The sequence below is a fragment of the Dermacentor silvarum genome, chromosome 1, assembly GCF_013339745.2.
Source record: "Dermacentor silvarum isolate Dsil-2018 chromosome 1, BIME_Dsil_1.4, whole genome shotgun sequence".
Classification (NCBI taxonomy): domain Eukaryota; kingdom Metazoa; phylum Arthropoda; class Arachnida; order Ixodida; family Ixodidae; genus Dermacentor; species Dermacentor silvarum.
In genome coordinates, this window is record NC_051154.1 from 105,413,182 (window position 1) to 105,432,426 (window position 19,245).

Consider the following 19,245-nt stretch of genomic DNA (forward strand, 5'->3'; position numbering starts at 1 on the left):
GCAGCCTGAGGGGTCACAGGTGGCGATCTCAGCCGTTCCAGTAAGGAATGAACTGCGACGCCGAGTCACAGACGACACAGCATGATTTGTCCCTGCCGTGGTGGGCCAGGCAGAAGAAAGAGGTACGAGTAAGGGTTGGTGGATCATGGATATGAGTGCCCAAAACACTCTATGTCCACAAGATCTTCATATGTTCGTGTATTATGTAGCCGGTGCATTATTTCTCGAAAGCGAAACCAAAACGCAACAACTATTATTCTGAGTGGTAATAAGTTCGGCTTACCGGCAATCGTTAATTAAGCATACTATGACTTTTGTTAAGTTCATGGTTGCTAACCTGTTGAACTCTCCCAGACAATTAGTTCATTGTATACGCAGAACACTGCTGCTTGTAATTTATTTTGTGATGCTGAAGTGCACACGTAAGGGGCTGTCACTTGTCCTCCAATTCGTCGGAATGGTTAGTATCCTTAAATAAAAAGAGAAAAAAAAACTTATATCGATGAGGGATTTAGCCTTTAATTGGGGGCTTGAGCTGTCTCGTCGCATTCTACACAGGAGTGGCCACAGAAGGTAGTTGACTGATGGCGAGTGAAAATCGAAGTCTCGGTCAGACATATCGCGAAACTGGTACACATGCCACATATGCGCCTTTCTGAGGAGGTACTGTAAAGAACGGCCAGGCCATCAACGTCGTGAAGAGAGCGTTGCGCTTCCTCATAAGCGGACATTGTGGCTTGTCCCGCAGCGATGACAGCTGTAATGGTGACGTTCGCCATGCTAACCTGCACAATGCGTCTGAGAGTCAGGTAGGGATCCACCGTGACTGGAAGATCGGCTGCGCAGTCATTTGTGTTACGTAAGCATTGTCTTCGTTTGCGAGCAAGGTGCCACTGCTGCTTTGTCTTTTTTGTTGCCGTTCTCTTTTCGCAGACAATGCTCTTAGTGAGAGGCAGGGTACACTGGTTTCCAACGTGTTTCCCGACTGTGGGCACCAGTGATTTGTGGAGGCCGTGAGAAATTGAACACGCGGGGTAAATTTATTTTCTAGCTTTCAGTAAAGCCGCTACTCACGGCTAGAACACTCTGTAGCGCGCATATATTTCGTTTATGCTCACTCATCGCTTTGGGCAAATAAAAATACTGCAAACCAAATTGACAAATTAAAAAAAATAATGCGCAAATGTTAAGCTCCCTAACAAGCCGGAATGCATTCTTATGGTTGAGATCCTTGTTAATAATGCTTTCTGAAGGAAAGAGACTTGCAACACTATCTTAATCTGATCCATTTGGTATACGTAGTCGACTGTCAATTGGAGTGACGTGCAAAGCGCGTGAGACTAAGGTGTCGTCTCGTTGTTCCTTTGGGCATTGTTTCATCTTGTAGTTATTATTACGATGACAACCTTGTTTTTTGAATGTATGATTACATGGGAGAAGAATTGGAATCAATGTTTGACGGAGATCAGCGTCGCGGCGAAGCTGCAGTGACCCAACTACGAAAGAAAGGCTACGTCTTAAATATTCCTTCGTAAAATGCTTATGGGTATTTTGGGTACTTATAAAGACTTTATATAATCGAGTATGCGGGGCAAAGGCGATTTGTTCTAGCTTCTGCATAAGTGATGTCACCAGATGTCGCTGCCTGTCCTTTAGCATAAATAAAGATTCGTTGCTTCGTAGGCACGCAGGGGTATGCAGATAAGGAAGACAGTGTTGTATTTATTCGGATTTAAAGATGTTTCTTCATTGCACCGTGGCAAGAAAAAAAAAATAACTAACGAAATCGGCGCACTATTCTAAGAACGCATGATCTTAAAATTTTACGTTAGCAACTCAGTAGTTTGTATAAAGGTGCATATTTTCCCATTTTGTATAGGTAACCAGCACTATGGGCTCAAAATAGAAGTAATATACCTTAAAATTGATAATTTGCTCCAAATTATGAGAATATGAGTTCTAAAGTAATGTTAGGTTAGTACAATTAGTACAAAATTTCAGGAGCCAACTATAAGTAACAGCGGCGCCACACAGTGTCACGTTTACAGCACGTATAACAATGCTATACTGATACGCATGTGTAGATGCCTGATTAGCTCACGTAGGCTACGTGCACTATAGTCGCTATAAGGTAAAGTTATTCCATTGTGATTTTATTCCAACCTCCTGACGTCAAATTTACGTAACCGCAAACAAAAGCATGGGCGCTGACCCACAAGGTTGTTTCAACAGCCCGATGAAACGCTCTCCTCGCTTATAGGAGGTGACTATTGTTTGGCTTCAAAGCGAATAGCATTGCCTACCGCGACACCTTTTTCTTGTATTGTTGGCAGAAAAGAAGAGGGTTTCGGCGGTGTCGAGCTAGCGCAGTGAAAGTAGATGACCCGGCAAGGAGAGTGTTGCCGGCTTCTCCGATTAGTCCGCTTCCCCTTGTTTAGCTCGCGGGAGCTCGTCGACAATTACGGCGGCGTTAAACGGGGCGTTAAAAATGCCGCCAAAACGGATGCCCATTGAAGAAGATATGACAGAGCGTTGTTGTATGCGTGCAGAAAGGGCTCGGCAACGTTATTCTGCCACGCGGAATTTTTATTATACGCAAAGAAATAAATGCTTACCAGCAGCGCCGGAATCTTGTATTCCTTCTTTGTCACAGATTGGTGACAAAGAGCGCCTCATTTGTCATCATCCCGTTTTTACGGAGATAGAAATAAATCGTCATCATCATCAACAACAACAACAACAACTTCTTCTTCTTCTTCGTAACATGACGCATGGCGCTGGATTTAAGTAATATATTGTCCATGGAAATTTTATTAAGATCGGTGCTGCTACATATTTCTTATGGTTACTTACGGTAAACAGGGCCGCTGACCTATAAAATGTGATAACGTGCACCTTGATCAAGAGAGAGAGAGAGAAAAAAAAGGAAGGAAAGACAGGGAGGTTAGCCAGTGCAAGTACCGCCTGGCTACCCTGTGCTGGGGAAGAAGCTAAAGGAAATAAATGGTGATAGAAGAAATGTATAAAAACTAAAGCGCGAGAAATTCCCACAATGACGCCATGCTACGCGCTACAACTTTGAAAGTCGGTCGTACAATTGTGAACCTTGATCAAAGTTACCGTGTTTAGAGTGCAGGTTTTTTCCTAGCCTTGATGGCATTACCGAAATGGAGTCGGCTGACTCCACCAAATAAAAATTAAGTTTTTCTTGCACCTGTACGTTGGCTTAAAGCAACCAACCAAAGCACACGTACACGCACATGCACGAACACTGGCGAACCCTGTTTCAGGTTCGCCCTCCTCTCGCTACACCCCTGGTGTCCATGCACCCGGCGCACCTCAAATGCGACCGAGTGACGAGCCTTCCGGGCATAATTTTCACAAAACAGAGGCATTATCAGCAAAACATTTTATGTAAGCAAAATGTACAGTACAGGTTTTTGCATTATGTGAGCAATGTACATTTGTTCCTCGTAGCCATGCAAGCGAGTAAGTGTACCCCAGAAGACCAGACATTTCTCCAAGCAATCTCGCCGCTTAGTTTGAGATGATGGGAATGAAGCGAGCATGGGATGTAGCACAGCTGCCATTTGAGTATTTCCTTCACACGCAAAGCACCGCTGAGCAAAGCCTTTCACCAAGAGCAACAAAATATTTCTGGCTACAGGTCGTCCTTTCACCAAAGCAAAATAATTGGACGCTGGTTAGCAAGAGAAGAAATGAGGTACGCAGAGCACAGAACGCAGCAGATCACGCGATATCATTTGCAACCGAACTGACATTGTCGACGAACCTTGCATGAATTAAAAAATATATGCATGTGACAGCAGGAAAATGATAAGGAAGCAAGAACAGGTGTGCAACAAATAAAGATACATGGGAAAGTCTGAGGTGACAATGTCCGGTTTCTGCGTTTCCGTCGTAGGTGGAAGTTGCACCGAAGAGCAAAGGCCAAAGTCCAAGCTTCAACCCGCTTGAAGTTGTCGCCGAAGTTGGCACACGCTGATTCGCCTCGGTGAATGTTTTCCTTCCGTCGAAAGAATAAGAAAGCGATCCCGGGCTCCCGAGGCGATTATGTCTGGCCGTCGCAGTCCGTCGTTGAAAAATGTTATTGCGGCGAGGATTAATAGCCCTTTGTGGCCCCAGAGAAGCTGAACCCAGCTAATACTATAGCCCTACTACGTGTAAAGGCGCGGTGGGGGGGGGGGGGGGGGGGAGCGGTGGTGCTGCTGGGTGAGAGCCTTCCTAGAAAGGCCTGCGGCCGGGTTGTTGAGCCCCGGCGCCACCGCCCGCTCCGAAGCCCGGTATGAGTGGAGCCGCCTTCTGCACGTCGGCCTCTGTGAGGAACGGCGCCGTCGGGTTGCCGATGTTGTCGTTCACGTAGAAGAAGTCGGGCGCATTGTTGCAGGGAACGGCCTCCTCGGCAAAGGCGCAAGTCAGGCTGAGCTGGTTGAACACGGTCTGGTTGCCGCAGAGGAAGCTGTACTGCTGCACCTCGGTGCTGCCGTCGTCTTTGGGCACCACGTTGCACACGTGGAAGATGAGGCAGGCGTTGTCGACATCGGCGAAGTAGCCGTTCTTGGCCGGGCACTGGAACGAGGTCTTGACGCCGCCCAGCAGCAATTCGGCGCCGTCAGGTAGCTCGTACGCTGCCCGTTTTGTCTGCGACGGCGAAAATGCGAGAGGAAATATGGTCGCTGTACGGTTAAAAAAATAAATAAAATAAAGAAAGTGCCCTGCAGCGCTGAGGTTATGCTATAGCTATAGGCATCTAAAGCCGATCATTTAGTTTTCCTACAGTATGAATACGCAGATATTTCCGCTGCTTCTTACGCTTATTACAATGCAGTGATAATACCAAGAATGCGCATATGGTGTTGAGCATGTAGACATCTCTGGCGTAAGGCGTAAATAGGTTCTCCTTTTTTTTCTTTTTAGGTAAAGCTGGAAAGAAGTATTATATTCATTACTGACTATCTGAGTTGGCAATGTGCTTTTCTTTTATTGAAATCTAAGAAAATGATGAAGCTAGCCATGAAATATCAGCTGGTGGTGAAGAAGTTCCTATTTTCTGAGTTCACTGATGGCAGTGCAGATTGCGCAAAAGGCTAACGAAGACGGGTATTGCCATGCAACAGCATTCTTGTACAAGTGAAATGAAACTGGGAGGCAGGTTCCATCCCGTGCTACTGTAATACGCGATCGCTTTAGTGCGAACGGCATGGCTTCTAAAAGTTGCCGAGGTTACACAAATGTAGTGACTGCAGCACCATGCTCCGTAAATCTTTTTCGACATTGAACTACCATAGTATCGACCTTGCTGCGCAACTCCATAATGCTCGGGGCCACGTCATATTGAGCCGCTTCCAATCAACATGTCAGCTATAGTGAAGAACCAACAGTATACAAGTGACTGCTGGGGCCCTTAAGGCTTTTTGGGCGGAGTGTATGGGTGGCATTATAATATAATAGAATCAGGTAGAATCAAATAGCTTTACTTTCTCCACTAGGATGAAGAAGTTGAGGGTAAATACTGCAATGAGCTTCACGGGCCCTGGACCCCCATAGACACCGACAACAATTCAAGCTTATCGCCAACATAAGCGAATTTTAAAGGACGGAATAATGATCAAAACTAGGATATGGCAAAGCTCAAAGAGACGAAAGAAAATGACATGTAACATTGCTATACGTTCATTCTTGTTAGTGGAAATTTTGTTGGCTGGAAATTGTAATGCTTTTCCTTCGAATGTGTAACTACGCGAAAGTCTGGGGAGGGGGAGGGGTGAGTTATGTTATTGCATAATTAAAAAGGTGACACTTCTCTTCGTGCTAAGGCACTGGGGGCAATGACTGTTATAATAATCACTGGCGGTGTTGTTCTGCGTTTCGCTTTTGGTGATGAACGCTAGCCACATGAACGTTGTTTCCTGGATGTATTAATTAAGGTACTCTATGCGACTTACCCTTGGCAGTGCCAGCGCAACGGTCATTACAGCAAAGGCTGAAAGAAGGACACAGAGGGAGGGACTTGAGACATAAACACAATAAGAGGCGAATAAATTCCAAAGTAATTTCGATAACTGCATACATGTAGGTAAACGTCGAACTTCCAGTTATTTATCGAAATTTTTTTCTAGGACGTATTACGCGCCAATATAACGCCCGTAGCATTTTGTTGCACAATCCAGGCACCGGCTGCTTTCAAAGTACTTAGAAAATATTCCCATGCAAATATTTTTTAGGAGGTGAACATTTAAACTGTAGAGCCCGTATTCATAAAACTTATCTTACGTATATGCCATCTGCGATTGGCCATCGCGTCAGTGATCGACATTTTATTCCGCCAGTCGCTATAATGAGCGGTGGCCGCCCGAACGCTAGCCATTGAGCAAACGCTAATAGGTAAGAGAAGTTTTTTGTACAGGATCCTAGATACCAACAACGTATTATATTATGTAAATTATCTGAGAAATTAACATTTCTTTTTTAGATACACATGCGGTAGAAGTAAATGATCGCATTTCTGCCTTACTACACGGAAAATATTGTTACTGATAAAAAATAGCAGAAACTTACCTAGTAGGAACTTCATTTTTTCTATAAGAAAAAGAAAGGCCATAAAATTAGTATAGCACAAACTGAACAATTATTACAGTACACGCAACTGGCCCTCTTAAATTGCAGTGTTTACCGTCCGGGACGAGGGCTCCAAATTAATATTGACCACATAGGTTTCTTAAACGTGCCCCCAAATCTAACTACACAAGCGTTTTCGCCCCATCGAAATGCGGCCAACGCGGCCGGAAATCGAGCCTACGACTTCGCGCTCAGCATTAGGACGAGCCAATGACGAAGGACGAAAAGAATGCAAATGAAAAGAATCGTTACATCATCCGGGCCCTTCACAGTAGTTTCTTTGTCAATCGCAAAGTTAGTTCTATTTCTGCGCTAGCTTAGGGAGCTCGCCGCTTCATCAACCCGCTGCTTAACACCAACTTAGGAGGCTGCAGTCAGCCCTCTACATGGTAATGAATAATAATTTAGGCGAATGTATACAAATCCAAAATTTACTTGAGGAGAAAACTTCGCACTCCTATCCCCATGGTGCTCTATCCCTTCCACTTTTTCTCTTGTTGCTTTCCTAGAATATTTCCATTTCGCTGTCTGTAAAATAGCTCATGGCCTGTTTGGAGATGCCGATTTCCTCTCTCTCTCTCTCTGGTTGGTAAAAGACTCTCCATCTAAACGTCCCGTTAGCACAAAAGTCGATTTTTTTCAGGTAGAACCGGACGTATCTTTTCTTTGCTATTGCGAAAAGTTAATTGTTTTTAGGCGAGCATCCACGACCGAAAAGTCTGCTTCTGATTCGGCGCCATTTGCATTTTCTTGTCGTCGTTATTTTTGATGAGGGTACGTTTCATTATCTGCACTGAAATTCGAAAACGGCGTAGCGTATTAACTCAGGTGCATCATGGCTATGCTGAGATATTTCAAGATGCAGAAATTTAGAACTAGAACAGTTGCGGGATTTGTATTTCTTGCAACAAACACGACTCCCTGTAGCGTAGGATGGAAACCGCTCTACATTGTTTTAAGGATGTAAGAAAAAAAATTATTGGCCACGAAAAAATCAAAAGTCAGCTTTTCGCGTCATTCGCTTTTGACGTTAAGCATGCAGAAAAGATCAAGTACCGTGTTATTTTCTATAACAGCCTTCTTGTGCACTAGGCGATTAGACGGAACATGGCAATTAGGACACAACAGATCACGGGAAAATCCCGAAGGGAGCACGAAATTAAAGGCTTGATCCATTTAGGTGCTGGCATCAACTCAATGTAAAAACACCTTCGTACAGAGCTTTCATAGAGTGATAAGGATACATAGGTAGTAAAAATTAACCCAGAACCTTTCATGTTCCCACCGCTTCTAATCACTGACGCCCCATTGAGATGAGTTGAAGTTCAGTCACAAGAACCGGCGATGAACCTTGGTGATACGAAACACATAGAAACTGTGTGTGTGCGTTGCGCAATATTTACACATCTGTAACACACACCGATATTAGGTTCACTTCGGAACGAAAAGACAATGACCATGTGGTTATAATGATCATGCAAAGCACATTAGCGCACAATATTAACAAAAACCTCAGTCGCCAAAGTTTGGGAGACGCGATTTTCCAAGCACTATATTTGAACTTCCAGCAGGATAACTTAGGAATCACAGTATGAAGCTGAAGACATTTGAAAAAATAAAAGCAACGTTACGTGTAAACGAAATAACCCCGGAACACAAAATTTGTCAAAAATTTTGATACGAACTGCGAGGAAGCGATCGAAGCGAACAGATAGCGCAGTTACAACAGGAGGCCACAACCCTTCAGCAACGGCGAAGATTGCTCATGGGTTTAGGGTGCAGAATTAAGCCCAGCACATAGGCCCGAAACCATCTAAAACTCCGCTACGCGATCTCACTGGCAAGCACGCGTAGAAGAGCTGTTTCTCCAGCGCCGGGACCGTCTAACGATCGGCGCGAGACACAAGAAACGCGCACTTGGGCACTCCGCGACACAGGCGTGCCTGCACAGCAGCGTAGTGTGTATCCGAATGGAGCGGGCAGCAGATACGGACTCACCGCGCTGATCACTGCCGGTTGGGGAGCTGTGCTGTACGACTCCTGGCGATTGCTGCGCTCGCCTTTAAGTAGCACCGTGCCGTCGGCGAGAGCGCGGCCGAGAGAAAGTGCTGGCAGCGGTTGGCCGGGGGGGTCGTGCATAAATTGGTTAAAAAAGAGAGAAAGAAACTGGACTGGAGACCGATGCATGACAAGCATCAGTGCGAATATGGTGGAGCCAATCATCCCTCTCGAAACGGCGCCATTTAAAGTGAGGCGAGAAGCGCGTGCCTCGCAGCAACGGGGCCGCGAGGAGGGGAAGCATCAGCGGTGCTTATGTTAGCAGGACACTCTCACTGCAGCCTGTAACCGGGCGACCCGACCGGGCGTGACCTTCCGGCGTCTGCATACACACCTCAGAGGAACGTCTGCTGCTTCTGCTGCGGCAGCCGTGCGAAGCCCAGCGCCAGCCTGCTATAGTCCACTCCTGTTAATGCGGACACTCCAAGCAGCTGGAATTTCGGACCCGAAGGTAACGGCCTGCCGTGCAACTCCAGCGCGCAAGGCGCCTTCATCACGGTAATAGTTTCCGACAAGGTCTCTCACTAATTTAGGATGCCGCGGTATCGGTTCTAAAGCGTCATGGAGCTCCGGCCACAAATTAGCGGGCTGTCTTTGGCAGGACATGAATATTCCAGGATCGACTATCATAAGAAAATATATGGTCGAGGATCACCAACCTAAGAAAATCAGAATAGTAGTAGCAGTTTTAATATCTTTTGATATGGCTGCGTGTGTCATATTTTATTTACTCAATTTACAAAATTTATGTTTAAAAGCTTTGCAAGCTACGTGAATTCGGAGCTAGTCGATTCCCTCAGGAGTGCTTATCAGCAAAATAAGTTTGCTTGTAGCTACCTTTATAGGGAAAACTGCATTGATGGATGCTTTGTCTTAATATCAAGCAAGAATGATTAGATTAACTCTATGAAGTACTTTCGTTTATTTCATCAGCCATCATTTTCCTTCTGAAAAAATTGGTGGAAGGTGAAGTATTTAAACTGTTAAACGATCATATCAACTGCTTTTCTACGATAATCTTACGTACAAATAATAAAGCACACGAAGGAGCTATCGCCCATTCAACTTGAACGTGAAAACTTTGACACCACTTAGCTTTGTTTACTTCAAGGCTGGTTACATACGCTAGCGTTGTAACGCTATCGTATGTAACACTGTTATTATGAAACGGACATTAAATAAGAAAAATGAAATGAAACGAGTTCCTTATTCAACTTGTCGAGAATAGCGGAGCGGTGATATTAAGGAGCTGTCTGCATTATCTCGAGCCGGCTCGTCCCAGGGTGAGAGGCCCGTTCCGTTTGCCTGCTTCCACTGGCACCGATGGGAAGGTTCAGGGAGACAGCGAGGGGTCTTATTCTATGCGCCGACCCGCGCCGGGGTTGAAAGGCCGCAAGGTGTTGCAGCCGCGATTTCCTAATGACCGGCGTTCGTTAGACTCCGGTGCACTGGCTCTGATGCAAAGGATTGCGCGTGCGTGCCGCATTCACGATTTGTATATTCGACCGATTAGTGCTGCGTGATTGACCGGGAGGTGGCCACCGACCGGTAGTTTAGGGGCACGCTCCTGGCGGAAACAAAGAACAAACCGGCTGCGCAGCACGGAAGAAAGCGGAGAATCTCTTAGCGAAGAGCGAAAGTGTGAAAAAAAAATAAGCCGTTGAAACCAAAGTGGAAAGAAAAAACAAAAGAAACGAGAACCTTCCGGGTGCAAGCGGCCCTTAGTTAGCATGTGGAACGCCCAGCTGTCGGGAATTCGCAACGCTTCAGCAGCTTTGTGAATGTTTATATTTCTTAGGCCACCGCATAAAACGCGGTGCGTGTCGGCCGCACATGAAACGTTAATACACCGTGTAATAGTGGGTGTAGACGCATTGGTCATAAAGAGCTCGCGAAGTACAAGGATTGACTTTGCCTCTTTAATGAATCTTAAATAAATTCCCAAATAACATAACCTAACGTGCTAAAAGCGATGTAGTCCTTAATCTTTCGTTTTTAAGTTTGAAGATATTTTTAAAAGTTACTTGCAACGGGTAGTTTTTTTCCGTCCTTTCAGTTGCATTTATTGAAGACGCGGACGTTGCTTGCGTGACAAATCGGAATGTATAAGTAACTAATTAAAAAAGATTCGCCACCTAACTTTCTAATTGTGTACTTCAGGGTCCATATGTTGCAATCGCGAAATTAGATCCAAGCAGTATGGCCGTGATGCCTGCTTAGCGGAAATTAGCGGGCAGCCAGTGCGCTGTGATAGCGACGAGCACGGAGCCGAGCGCACTGGCTGCCCGCTGCTGGCTGACATAAGCAAACGTCACCTCGAGGGCGCGGCTTTGCGCTCTCTGCAGCCTCCCAGTTTCGATTTCGTGCCCTCTGATAGCCGAATTTCGTCGTGCCACAATTCCGTGCGTAATCATAAGGTCATAGCAGCAGGAACTAAAACGTATACACAGCTGGCCCAATTGTTCACCTTACTCCGCGGGTAATCGCAATTTTCTAAATCCAAAAGTTGATATGGCTCGTGCGTGGAGCTCGCTTTTTCCAATACGATGAGCACGGTCAAACGAAAAGCTTAAAGTTCACTGATAAATTTTTGTTAATTAGGCAATAATTACCATGTATCACCCGTCACTTGATGGTCGCCCCCAGTGACGACATGTGCCCAAAGAAATCATGCTTTTATTTCAAAACGGCTGTGTTAAATATTGCCTAAAGTATTCGTAGAAACACCCGGTAAACTGATTGCAGCAAGGCTCTCACAGCTGCCACTGCCATCTTCGGAAAAGAACAACTTCTCTACGATGCACACAACGTCGTCCTCGTCCGCTGGCAGTATTCTCTGCTGTAGTCTCCGAAACACGTGAACAGAGGCCGCCACTCGCAAAGTCTGTGTGAGCCACAACGAGTTGCACAAATTACTACGCGCGAATGATTGCGCGAATTTCGCGCAGTAACCCGGTGGTTAGCACTAGAGCACTGCACGGGCTTGGGCTTACCCAAAAGCCCGGGCCGGGTAGAACAGTTTTTTCACGAGCTCGGGCCGGGCTCGTGCACGGCGTGTGATTTTTGATCCGAGCCCGGGCCGGGCTCGGGTTTTTTGATGCGGCCTGGGCCGGGCTTGGGCTTTCTGGTGCTGTGCATGTAACGTGCAGCGAGTTATTATCGGGCGTCTCAACTCTGAAAAACATTATTTTTCGGTTTCGGGCCGGGTTCGGGCCGGTTTCGAGTGGGGCTCGGGCCAGGCTCGGGCCTAAGGTAAAGGGGTGGCGGGCCGGGCCGGGCGGGCAACGTAGATTATTTCCGGGCCCGGGCCGGGCCCGGGTCTCGCCATAAAAGTTTTAATCGGGCTCGGGCAGGCCGCCCAACGTAAAAACGGGCCCGGACCGGGCCCGAGCTGAAAAAAATCGGCCCGTGCAGTGCTCTAGTTAGCACCTCTATAATGACAGGCACAATATCATGCGCTCGGCTATATTAACAGGTTTCTGTGCTTTTCGAACACTCATAAGATAATTATGCAGTACGTGCAGGTATGTAATAATAATGCATTGTTTGATCACGCAGAACAGATGTGCGCTCACTGGCACTATACACTGTGAGGGCAACATTCTGTGCCATATACCGGTTTGCTGGTGCTTTGACTGTGTGCGGTGCGCGCAGCGCAAGCAATGCAATGGCGACGGTGGGCCAAGTATTCTTTTAAGGCGAATAGCTGTCTTCGCCTCTTTCGCCCGCTTTCGTGGAGGGTTGTCGGCGGCCGGACTTTTCTTGCTAATGCAAAGGTACGCGCTCTTGCGCAGCGGAATTGAGGTGCGCGTTTGCGCCAAACGCAAACTATATATCGCTTTCAGACGCACGTGCTGTCGCGCGAGAGCTGCGTGGCGTCTGACGGTTTAGATGCTGTGGTCAGTGGAGGCAGGAGAATTCCTTCATCACGAAGACAGGACCGCAGGAAGACAGGAGACTTATGAAGACAGGACAATTCCTTTAAGCTGCCGTCGAGTCTACTTTGGAGAAAATGGCCAGTGCCTGAACGAGTGGCTGCGACAGCACATTATAGGTATTTGAAATCGGGAGAAGGCTCGAATCTAGCTATACACTGCAAAAATTGCGATTGCTATCAGTGGTTGAAGAATGCGGAAATGTTCGGCCATGGGAAAACGAAATTAGAAAGTGAGTTTTTGGAAGTGGTGTTAATAGAAAATTGTGCATCCGATGTGTGCGTTAGCGTGGCTTCCGTTGCACTTTTAACAAAGAAGCGCGATTTATGGGTAACCACAGCTAAGCTGGTTCATTCACATCTGTTTTGTTTTTTATGCCCCTTGTGCAAGTTGTGCGCAGTTGATAGCATACGCATGTTTATCAATCATCACATTTCATGAAGAGATTGCGCACGCGTTGTATGCAATTTTTACGGTATCATCTTGTTTTTTGCGCCTGCTCTTTTTGTTGCTGATTTCAGAGTCTTCGACGCATGCGCGCATTGTCTTGCTGCACTGCCATTTTATAATAAGCATTCACAGTTGTTAGTAGCACTTGTGCCGTCTGTCTTTCTTCACCGTACTCAAATATGCATCATCAACTGGCCCAAAATTCTATTCTCAAGTTCTGCGGCTTTGCGGGCCAAAACCACGGTATGATTATGAGGCACGCCGTAGTGGGGGACTCCGGGTTAATTTTGGCCACCTGGGGTTGTTTAACGTGCACCCAAAGCACGGTACACGGGCGTTTCTCCATTTCGTCCCCATCTAAATCCGGCCGCCGTGGCCGGGATTTGAACCCGCAACCTCGTGCTTAGCAGCGCAACGCCGTAGGCACTAAGAAACCACGGCGGGTCCAAAATTCTGCTCTTCTGAAATACTCCATGGATCGTCACGAAACATTCAGCTTTGAACATTCGTGTACTGTCGGTGTAGTCCATCATCCATGTTTCGGCGCATTGATTCAAGAGTGCACCCATTCACTTATTCTCGATAAGTGAGTGAGAAAATATGCCAGGAAGTCGCGCTATTCCTTTGGTCACTGTGTAACGAGCGGTATTCACTCTTGCTGACGTTCCGGGGTTGAAGTCCTTTCTTTGCAGGTTAGCGATCCAGCGCTGGCGGACGAGTGTATTTTTTTTTCATCCTAGAGGGAAGTTGTGCATCGCGAAGGGCTGGTAACACAAGTAGTTCTTGTGTAGCAACGGTGCGTGAAATTGGCCACACCGATTCATTCCATTCTTTAAAATTCAACCAACTACTGCACACGTCTCCCTCTACCATTCCACATTTTGCAGTGTCAATGGAGCAAAGTACGTTAGCAATCACCCAGTTTCATTTCTGACAACTGATCGCACGGCAGCAGGGTAAAAGTAGTAATGGTTTTCCACTTGTGCGCTTTCGCTTGACGCAACGAGTGGCGCAGAGGACGAAAGCGCCATCTCGTTCCTGTAGAGCAAAGTACTCCACGAAAAGGGTCTATAGGAAGGTGATCAGAGCCCCAGCAGTCCGGCGTGCATAGACATACCTACAGCGCTTTCTTTGCCGCCAGCGCAAGGCCGATCGTTGAGCGCACTTTCCCACAACCACTAAAAGTCGACGAACCATTGTTTGGCACTACAAGGTTGTGTTCGATTAATTGTTCAAGGATCTACTGACCTCTACGATCTTCGGGACGCTTCACGATAGATGGTGCTCGTCGAAGTCACGATGTAGGTATAATGAAATAGTCACCGGCACAAGATATTAAACAGACCAAGCGACTAACATCCGAGGTACACGCATCGGTAAACCACCAAGGTGAATACAATAAAGATGGACTGCACTGTATGCTAAAAGAGCCAAACTCTAAGCTTGGCAAGTTTCACAATCTTTTACTGGGGCACAATGGTCCAAATACTACAAAATATAGTAAACCCTCATTGCAAAAAAAAAAAGAAAGAAAAGAAAACTCGTTGGATTTGGCATATCGCTTTATCCAAGTTGTTTATGCTCCTGACCCCAGTGCATACATCTTTTACAAGGTTATTAGAAGGTAAATAGCATCGGACTCCACTTGATTTGTACAAAGTGCGAAATTCACACGGCATCGCTTGACGTAGCATACACGATGACCAATTGTGTTTCGTCGTACGTATACCTGCAAAGGCAAACAGCGCTGCAGAGATGGCTTACGTGGCGGCATATTCTTGGAAGTAACGGTACCACATGATGAGAGAAGAGGAAGCTGTTCACGGGCGTCAGCAGAATTTCGCCACTGTCATGCCATCACCGTCGGGTGCGGCGTTGTTTCCATATACGTTTTACGAGCTACAGCCTTGTTGGACTACACAGCGATAAGCAAGGTCAAGTTGAACACGTGAATGCATTCTACTCGGAGCGCCAGTGCAGCCACCGCGGCCGTGCATTGAAAAAAAAAAAAAAAAACTGCGCAGGTGCAGTAATGCCTGGAAGCATGGATTCGTGTCGTCTGCTAGATTGTTCTGGTGCGCCAGAACTGCGTGCAGTGAATTGAACTCCTCTGGCAGCAGTATTGCTAGAGCAGGGGCACACAGAGAAGCGTCGGTACCGGGTCACCTGGTGGACATGAGAGAGCTTCAGTGTTGCCACTAATGCTTTTTAAAAAGTACGTTCCAAACGAGTTTCCTGGTTTGTTTTTAGCACGATTTGAATAGTTTTGCTGAAAAATAAAAATTTCCTACATTTCAGTGGCTGAAAAATAAAAAAATTTCTACATTTCAGTGCAAATTAATATGTTGGTGCATCTGTTTTTTATGATAACGAGTGATAACCTGTCTTTTACGACTTTTGTGCTCTTCTAGAAAGTTTCTCATTAGCGAGTTGCTTTAATTACCTGTTGTACTGAGGTGCTTTGTAATTTTAGAAAACCCTTCTAGCATGCACATATTTCCGAATTACATGCGATACTATGTCTTCAAACATATTCAAATTAGCATCCACTGATCGCGGGTAACAAGATATTGACACGTATACATGTTTATCTTTCACCGGTGGCCGCTTTCCACCGGCTAACAAATGTTAAACGTTATCGCTCGGCGCAGGACGCGCCTGTATCGGAAGTTTCTAGAACGTTGTCGATGCTTCTTTCCGTTGCCTGTTTTCACCGATGCTTATGTTATCTGATTGTATGACCGACGCGAATTGTCTAGAACTTTCTGGAAGACACGCGGGCATCAGGGATTAATCTGGAACCTTCGGTGACTCAGGTATAAAAGCCGACGCGTTTCGCCGCTGATCAGATTTTCGACGATCGCCGACTGTGTTCGCCGCTATCGTTGTGCTTTGAGTGTACCTTGCTTTTGTGGGCACAGGTTCGCCCAATAAACAACCAGTTTCGTCGTACACAGTTTTACGACTGTTTTCTTCAGCGTCACTACTACGTGACATCTGGTGGAGGTGCTAGTGCGTTCATGCAGCGAACGCCCCCGCAAAGCCGCGACCCAAGCCCGAAACCGGACGACGAGACCAACGTCGCCAAGGACCAGCGAGCTAGCCGTAGGCAGCAAGGACTTTTGCCAGAATACGGACTTCTTCCCGAGAAGACCACAGCGATCAAGGCCAAGTCAACGACCACAATGGCAGCCCCAGCGTCCCCCATCCTGCTGCAGCAACCTCGGGAGCCACCTACCTTCCGTGGATCATCAGCTGAAGACCCTGAAACATGGCTGGAGACGTACGAGAGGACCGCGACATTCAACAAATGGAGCGACGATGACAAGCTGCGCCATGTCTATTTTTCGTTGGATGACGCTGCTCGGACATGGTTTGAGAACAGGGAGTCCACCCTGGTGACTTGGGACCTATTTCGCGAGAACTTCGTCAGGACCTTCACGAGTGTCGTACGAAAAGAAAGGGCTGAAGTTCTCCTGGAAACCAGAGTTCAATTGCCGAACGAGAGCATCGCGATCTTCACGGAGGAGATGACTCGCCTCTTCCGCCACGCCGACCCCGACATGTCTGAAGAAAAGAAAGTTAGGTTCTTGATGCGGGGCGTCAAGGAGCATCTATTCACCGGATTGATGCGCAACCCGCCCAAGACTGTGGCAGAATTTGTTTCGGAGGCGACAACGATCGAGAAGACGCTTGAAATGCGAGCCAGGCAATACAACCGCCGTGCGCTGACAAACTACGCCGAAGCTCAAGCTCTAGGCGCCAACGACCTGCACGAGGCGATCAGAGCGGTTGTACGGGAAGAGCTACAGAAATTATTCCCAAGATCGCAGCCTCAGGTGGCTTCAATCGCTGACATAGTTAAAGAAGAGGTTCAGCGATCACTGGAAGTGCCAGAAGTTCCGGCATCGCCTCAACCACAGCCGCAAGCGATGACCTACGCCGCCGTCGCCCGTCGTGAAGGCCCCCCTCCGCGCTCGCGCCAGGGCCCCGTAACGCCGCAGTTCCGTCGTCCACCGCCGCCGCCGCCAGCACGCCCGCCCGTCGCCCAGCGCAGCTACCAGCGGAAGACGGACATTTGGCGCGCCCCCGACCACCGCCCGCTCTGCTATCACTGCGGGGAAGCCGGCCATGTCTACCGCCGATGCCCATACCGCGAGATGGGCCTACGAGGGTTCGCCGTCAACGCGCCACGTCCACAGCTTGGCGAGCGACCACGTGACATCGCCGACTACCTTGCCGGAGCCCAGTGGCAACCACGACGACCCTCACGCTCGCCGTCACCAGGCCGCTACACCTCGCCGCATCGCCGCCTGTATGCCGGCCCAACCCGGGGCCGATCTCCCAGCCCATACCCGGGAAACTAAAAGCAGCAACCGATGGAGGTGCGGTTGCTGTACGACGCAATGCCGAAGATCCTCCGCCGCCGACGACGACGACGACGATTCGCGAATCATCACGACGAGATATCAGCACGCCGCCTAGCAACAGCCTTGACAACACATCGCCGCCGAACGAAGACCTTCCGACGCGACGTAGCAGCAGCAGAGCAAGCCGACGCAGCCGTGATCCGACGCCACGAATTAACCGCAACGCCAGACGCCGGTCTACCGATCTAGACGTGCTCATCGATGGTCATAACGTCACCGCTCTCGTCGACACTGGCGCCGACTATTCAGTTTTCAGTGGCACGTTCGCCGCCAAGTTAAAGAAGGTGAAGACGGCCTGGCAAGGACCCGATATACGGACAGCGGGAGGTCACCTAATAACGCCGGCTGGAATCTGCACAGCGCGAGTCACGGTAAACAAACGCACTTACCCGGCGAGCTTCGTAATCCTGCCGCACTGCTCCAGGGACGTCATCCTAGGCATGGACTTTCTAAACCAACATGGTGCAGTCATCGACTTAAGGTCCAAGTCGATAACGCTTTCAACACACAAAGCGATACCGCCGGATACAAGCATCAGTTACCATGCCTTGAATGTGCTTGAAGAACAAGTCACCGTTCCACCGCGCTCCAGCGTAATGATTTCCGTCGGTACCGAAGTGCCTGCAGACATGGAAGGCGTCATCGAGGGCGATCATCACTTACTGCTCGACCGTGAAATTTGCGTCGCTAGAGGCATAGCTGAGCTACGTGCAGGGAAAGCAAGGGTGATGCTCACGAACTTCAGCCCCGAATATAAGCACATTAACAAAGGCACCACGGTCGCCTACATCGACGAAATAGTACAAGCCAGCAGTGCTTTCGCCTTCACGGATTCCAGTGCACCTGCAACGACGACTATAATACCTGAGCCAACTTTCGACGTCAATCAGAACCTTCCAGGCATAAGAAAGAACAACTAAAAGCTCTGCTCCTGCAATACAAGGACTGCTTCTCGTCGTCGTCAAAAGTTCGACAAACCCCTGTCGCCAAGCACCGCATCATCACCGACGAAAATGTCCGCCCACTCCGTCAGAGCCCGTACCGTGTTTCGGCACGCGAACGTGAAGCCATAAGGCACCAAGTCGACGAAATGCTACGCGACGACATCATCCAGCCGTCCAAGAGTCCGTGGGCGTCCCCCGTGGTGTTAGTGAAGAAGAAGGATGGAACCCTACGTTTCTGCGTCGATTATCGTCGGCTCAACAAGATCACGAAGAAGGACGTATACCCCCTCCCACGGATTGACGACGCCTTGGATCGACTCTACAACGCAAAGTATTTTTCGTCGATGGACCTCAAAACCGGCTACTGGCAAATCGAAGTCGACGAGAGGGACCGGGAGAAGACTGCCTTTATAACACCAGACGGACTGTTCGAGTTCAAGGTCATGCCGTTTGGTCTTTGCTCGGCACCTGCGACTTTCCAACGCGTCATGGATACAGTACTGGCAGGCTTGAAGTGGCAGACTTGCCTCGTCTATTTGGACGACGTCGTTGTGTTTGCCTCAAGCTTCGAAGAACACCTGCGGCGCCTTGAAACAGTTCTTCAAGCAATCAAAACCTCCGGACTCACGTTAAAGCCCGAAAAGTGCCGCTTCGCATATGAGGAGCTCTTGTTTTTGGGCCACGTCATCAACAAGTCTGGAGTGCGCCCCGACCCTCAGAAAACTGCGGCCATCTCCAACTTTCCTCCGCCCGCTGACAAGAAGGCAGTGCGTAGATTTCTTGGACTGT

The 19,245-nt window shown here is 48.0% G+C and overlaps 1 protein-coding gene across 1 annotated transcript; it reads right to left on the minus strand.

Moving 5' to 3' along the window:
* Window positions 1–3,356: 3,356 nt before the first annotated feature.
* Window positions 3,357–8,719, minus strand: LOC119452884 (U-scoloptoxin(01)-Cw1a). The gene is made up of 4 exons (XM_037714872.2): window positions 8,638–8,719; window positions 6,580–6,600; window positions 5,967–6,004; window positions 3,357–4,662 (listed from the first exon to the last, which is right to left on the minus strand). The coding sequence occupies exons 2-4, from the start codon at window positions 6,593–6,595 to the stop codon at window positions 4,246–4,248; spliced, it is 471 nt and encodes a 156-aa protein (XP_037570800.1). The 5' UTR covers window positions 6,596–6,600; window positions 8,638–8,719; the 3' UTR covers window positions 3,357–4,245.
* Window positions 8,720–19,245: the final 10,526 nt, after the last annotated feature.

Bases quoted from the DNA above. Each gene is read 5' to 3' on its own strand.
- LOC119452884 (XM_037714872.2), bottom strand. The intron at 4,663-5,966 runs GTAAGTCGCATA...TCGCCGTCGCAG, and splicing joins TTGCGCTGGCACTGCCAAGG to ACAAAACGGGCAGCGTACGA.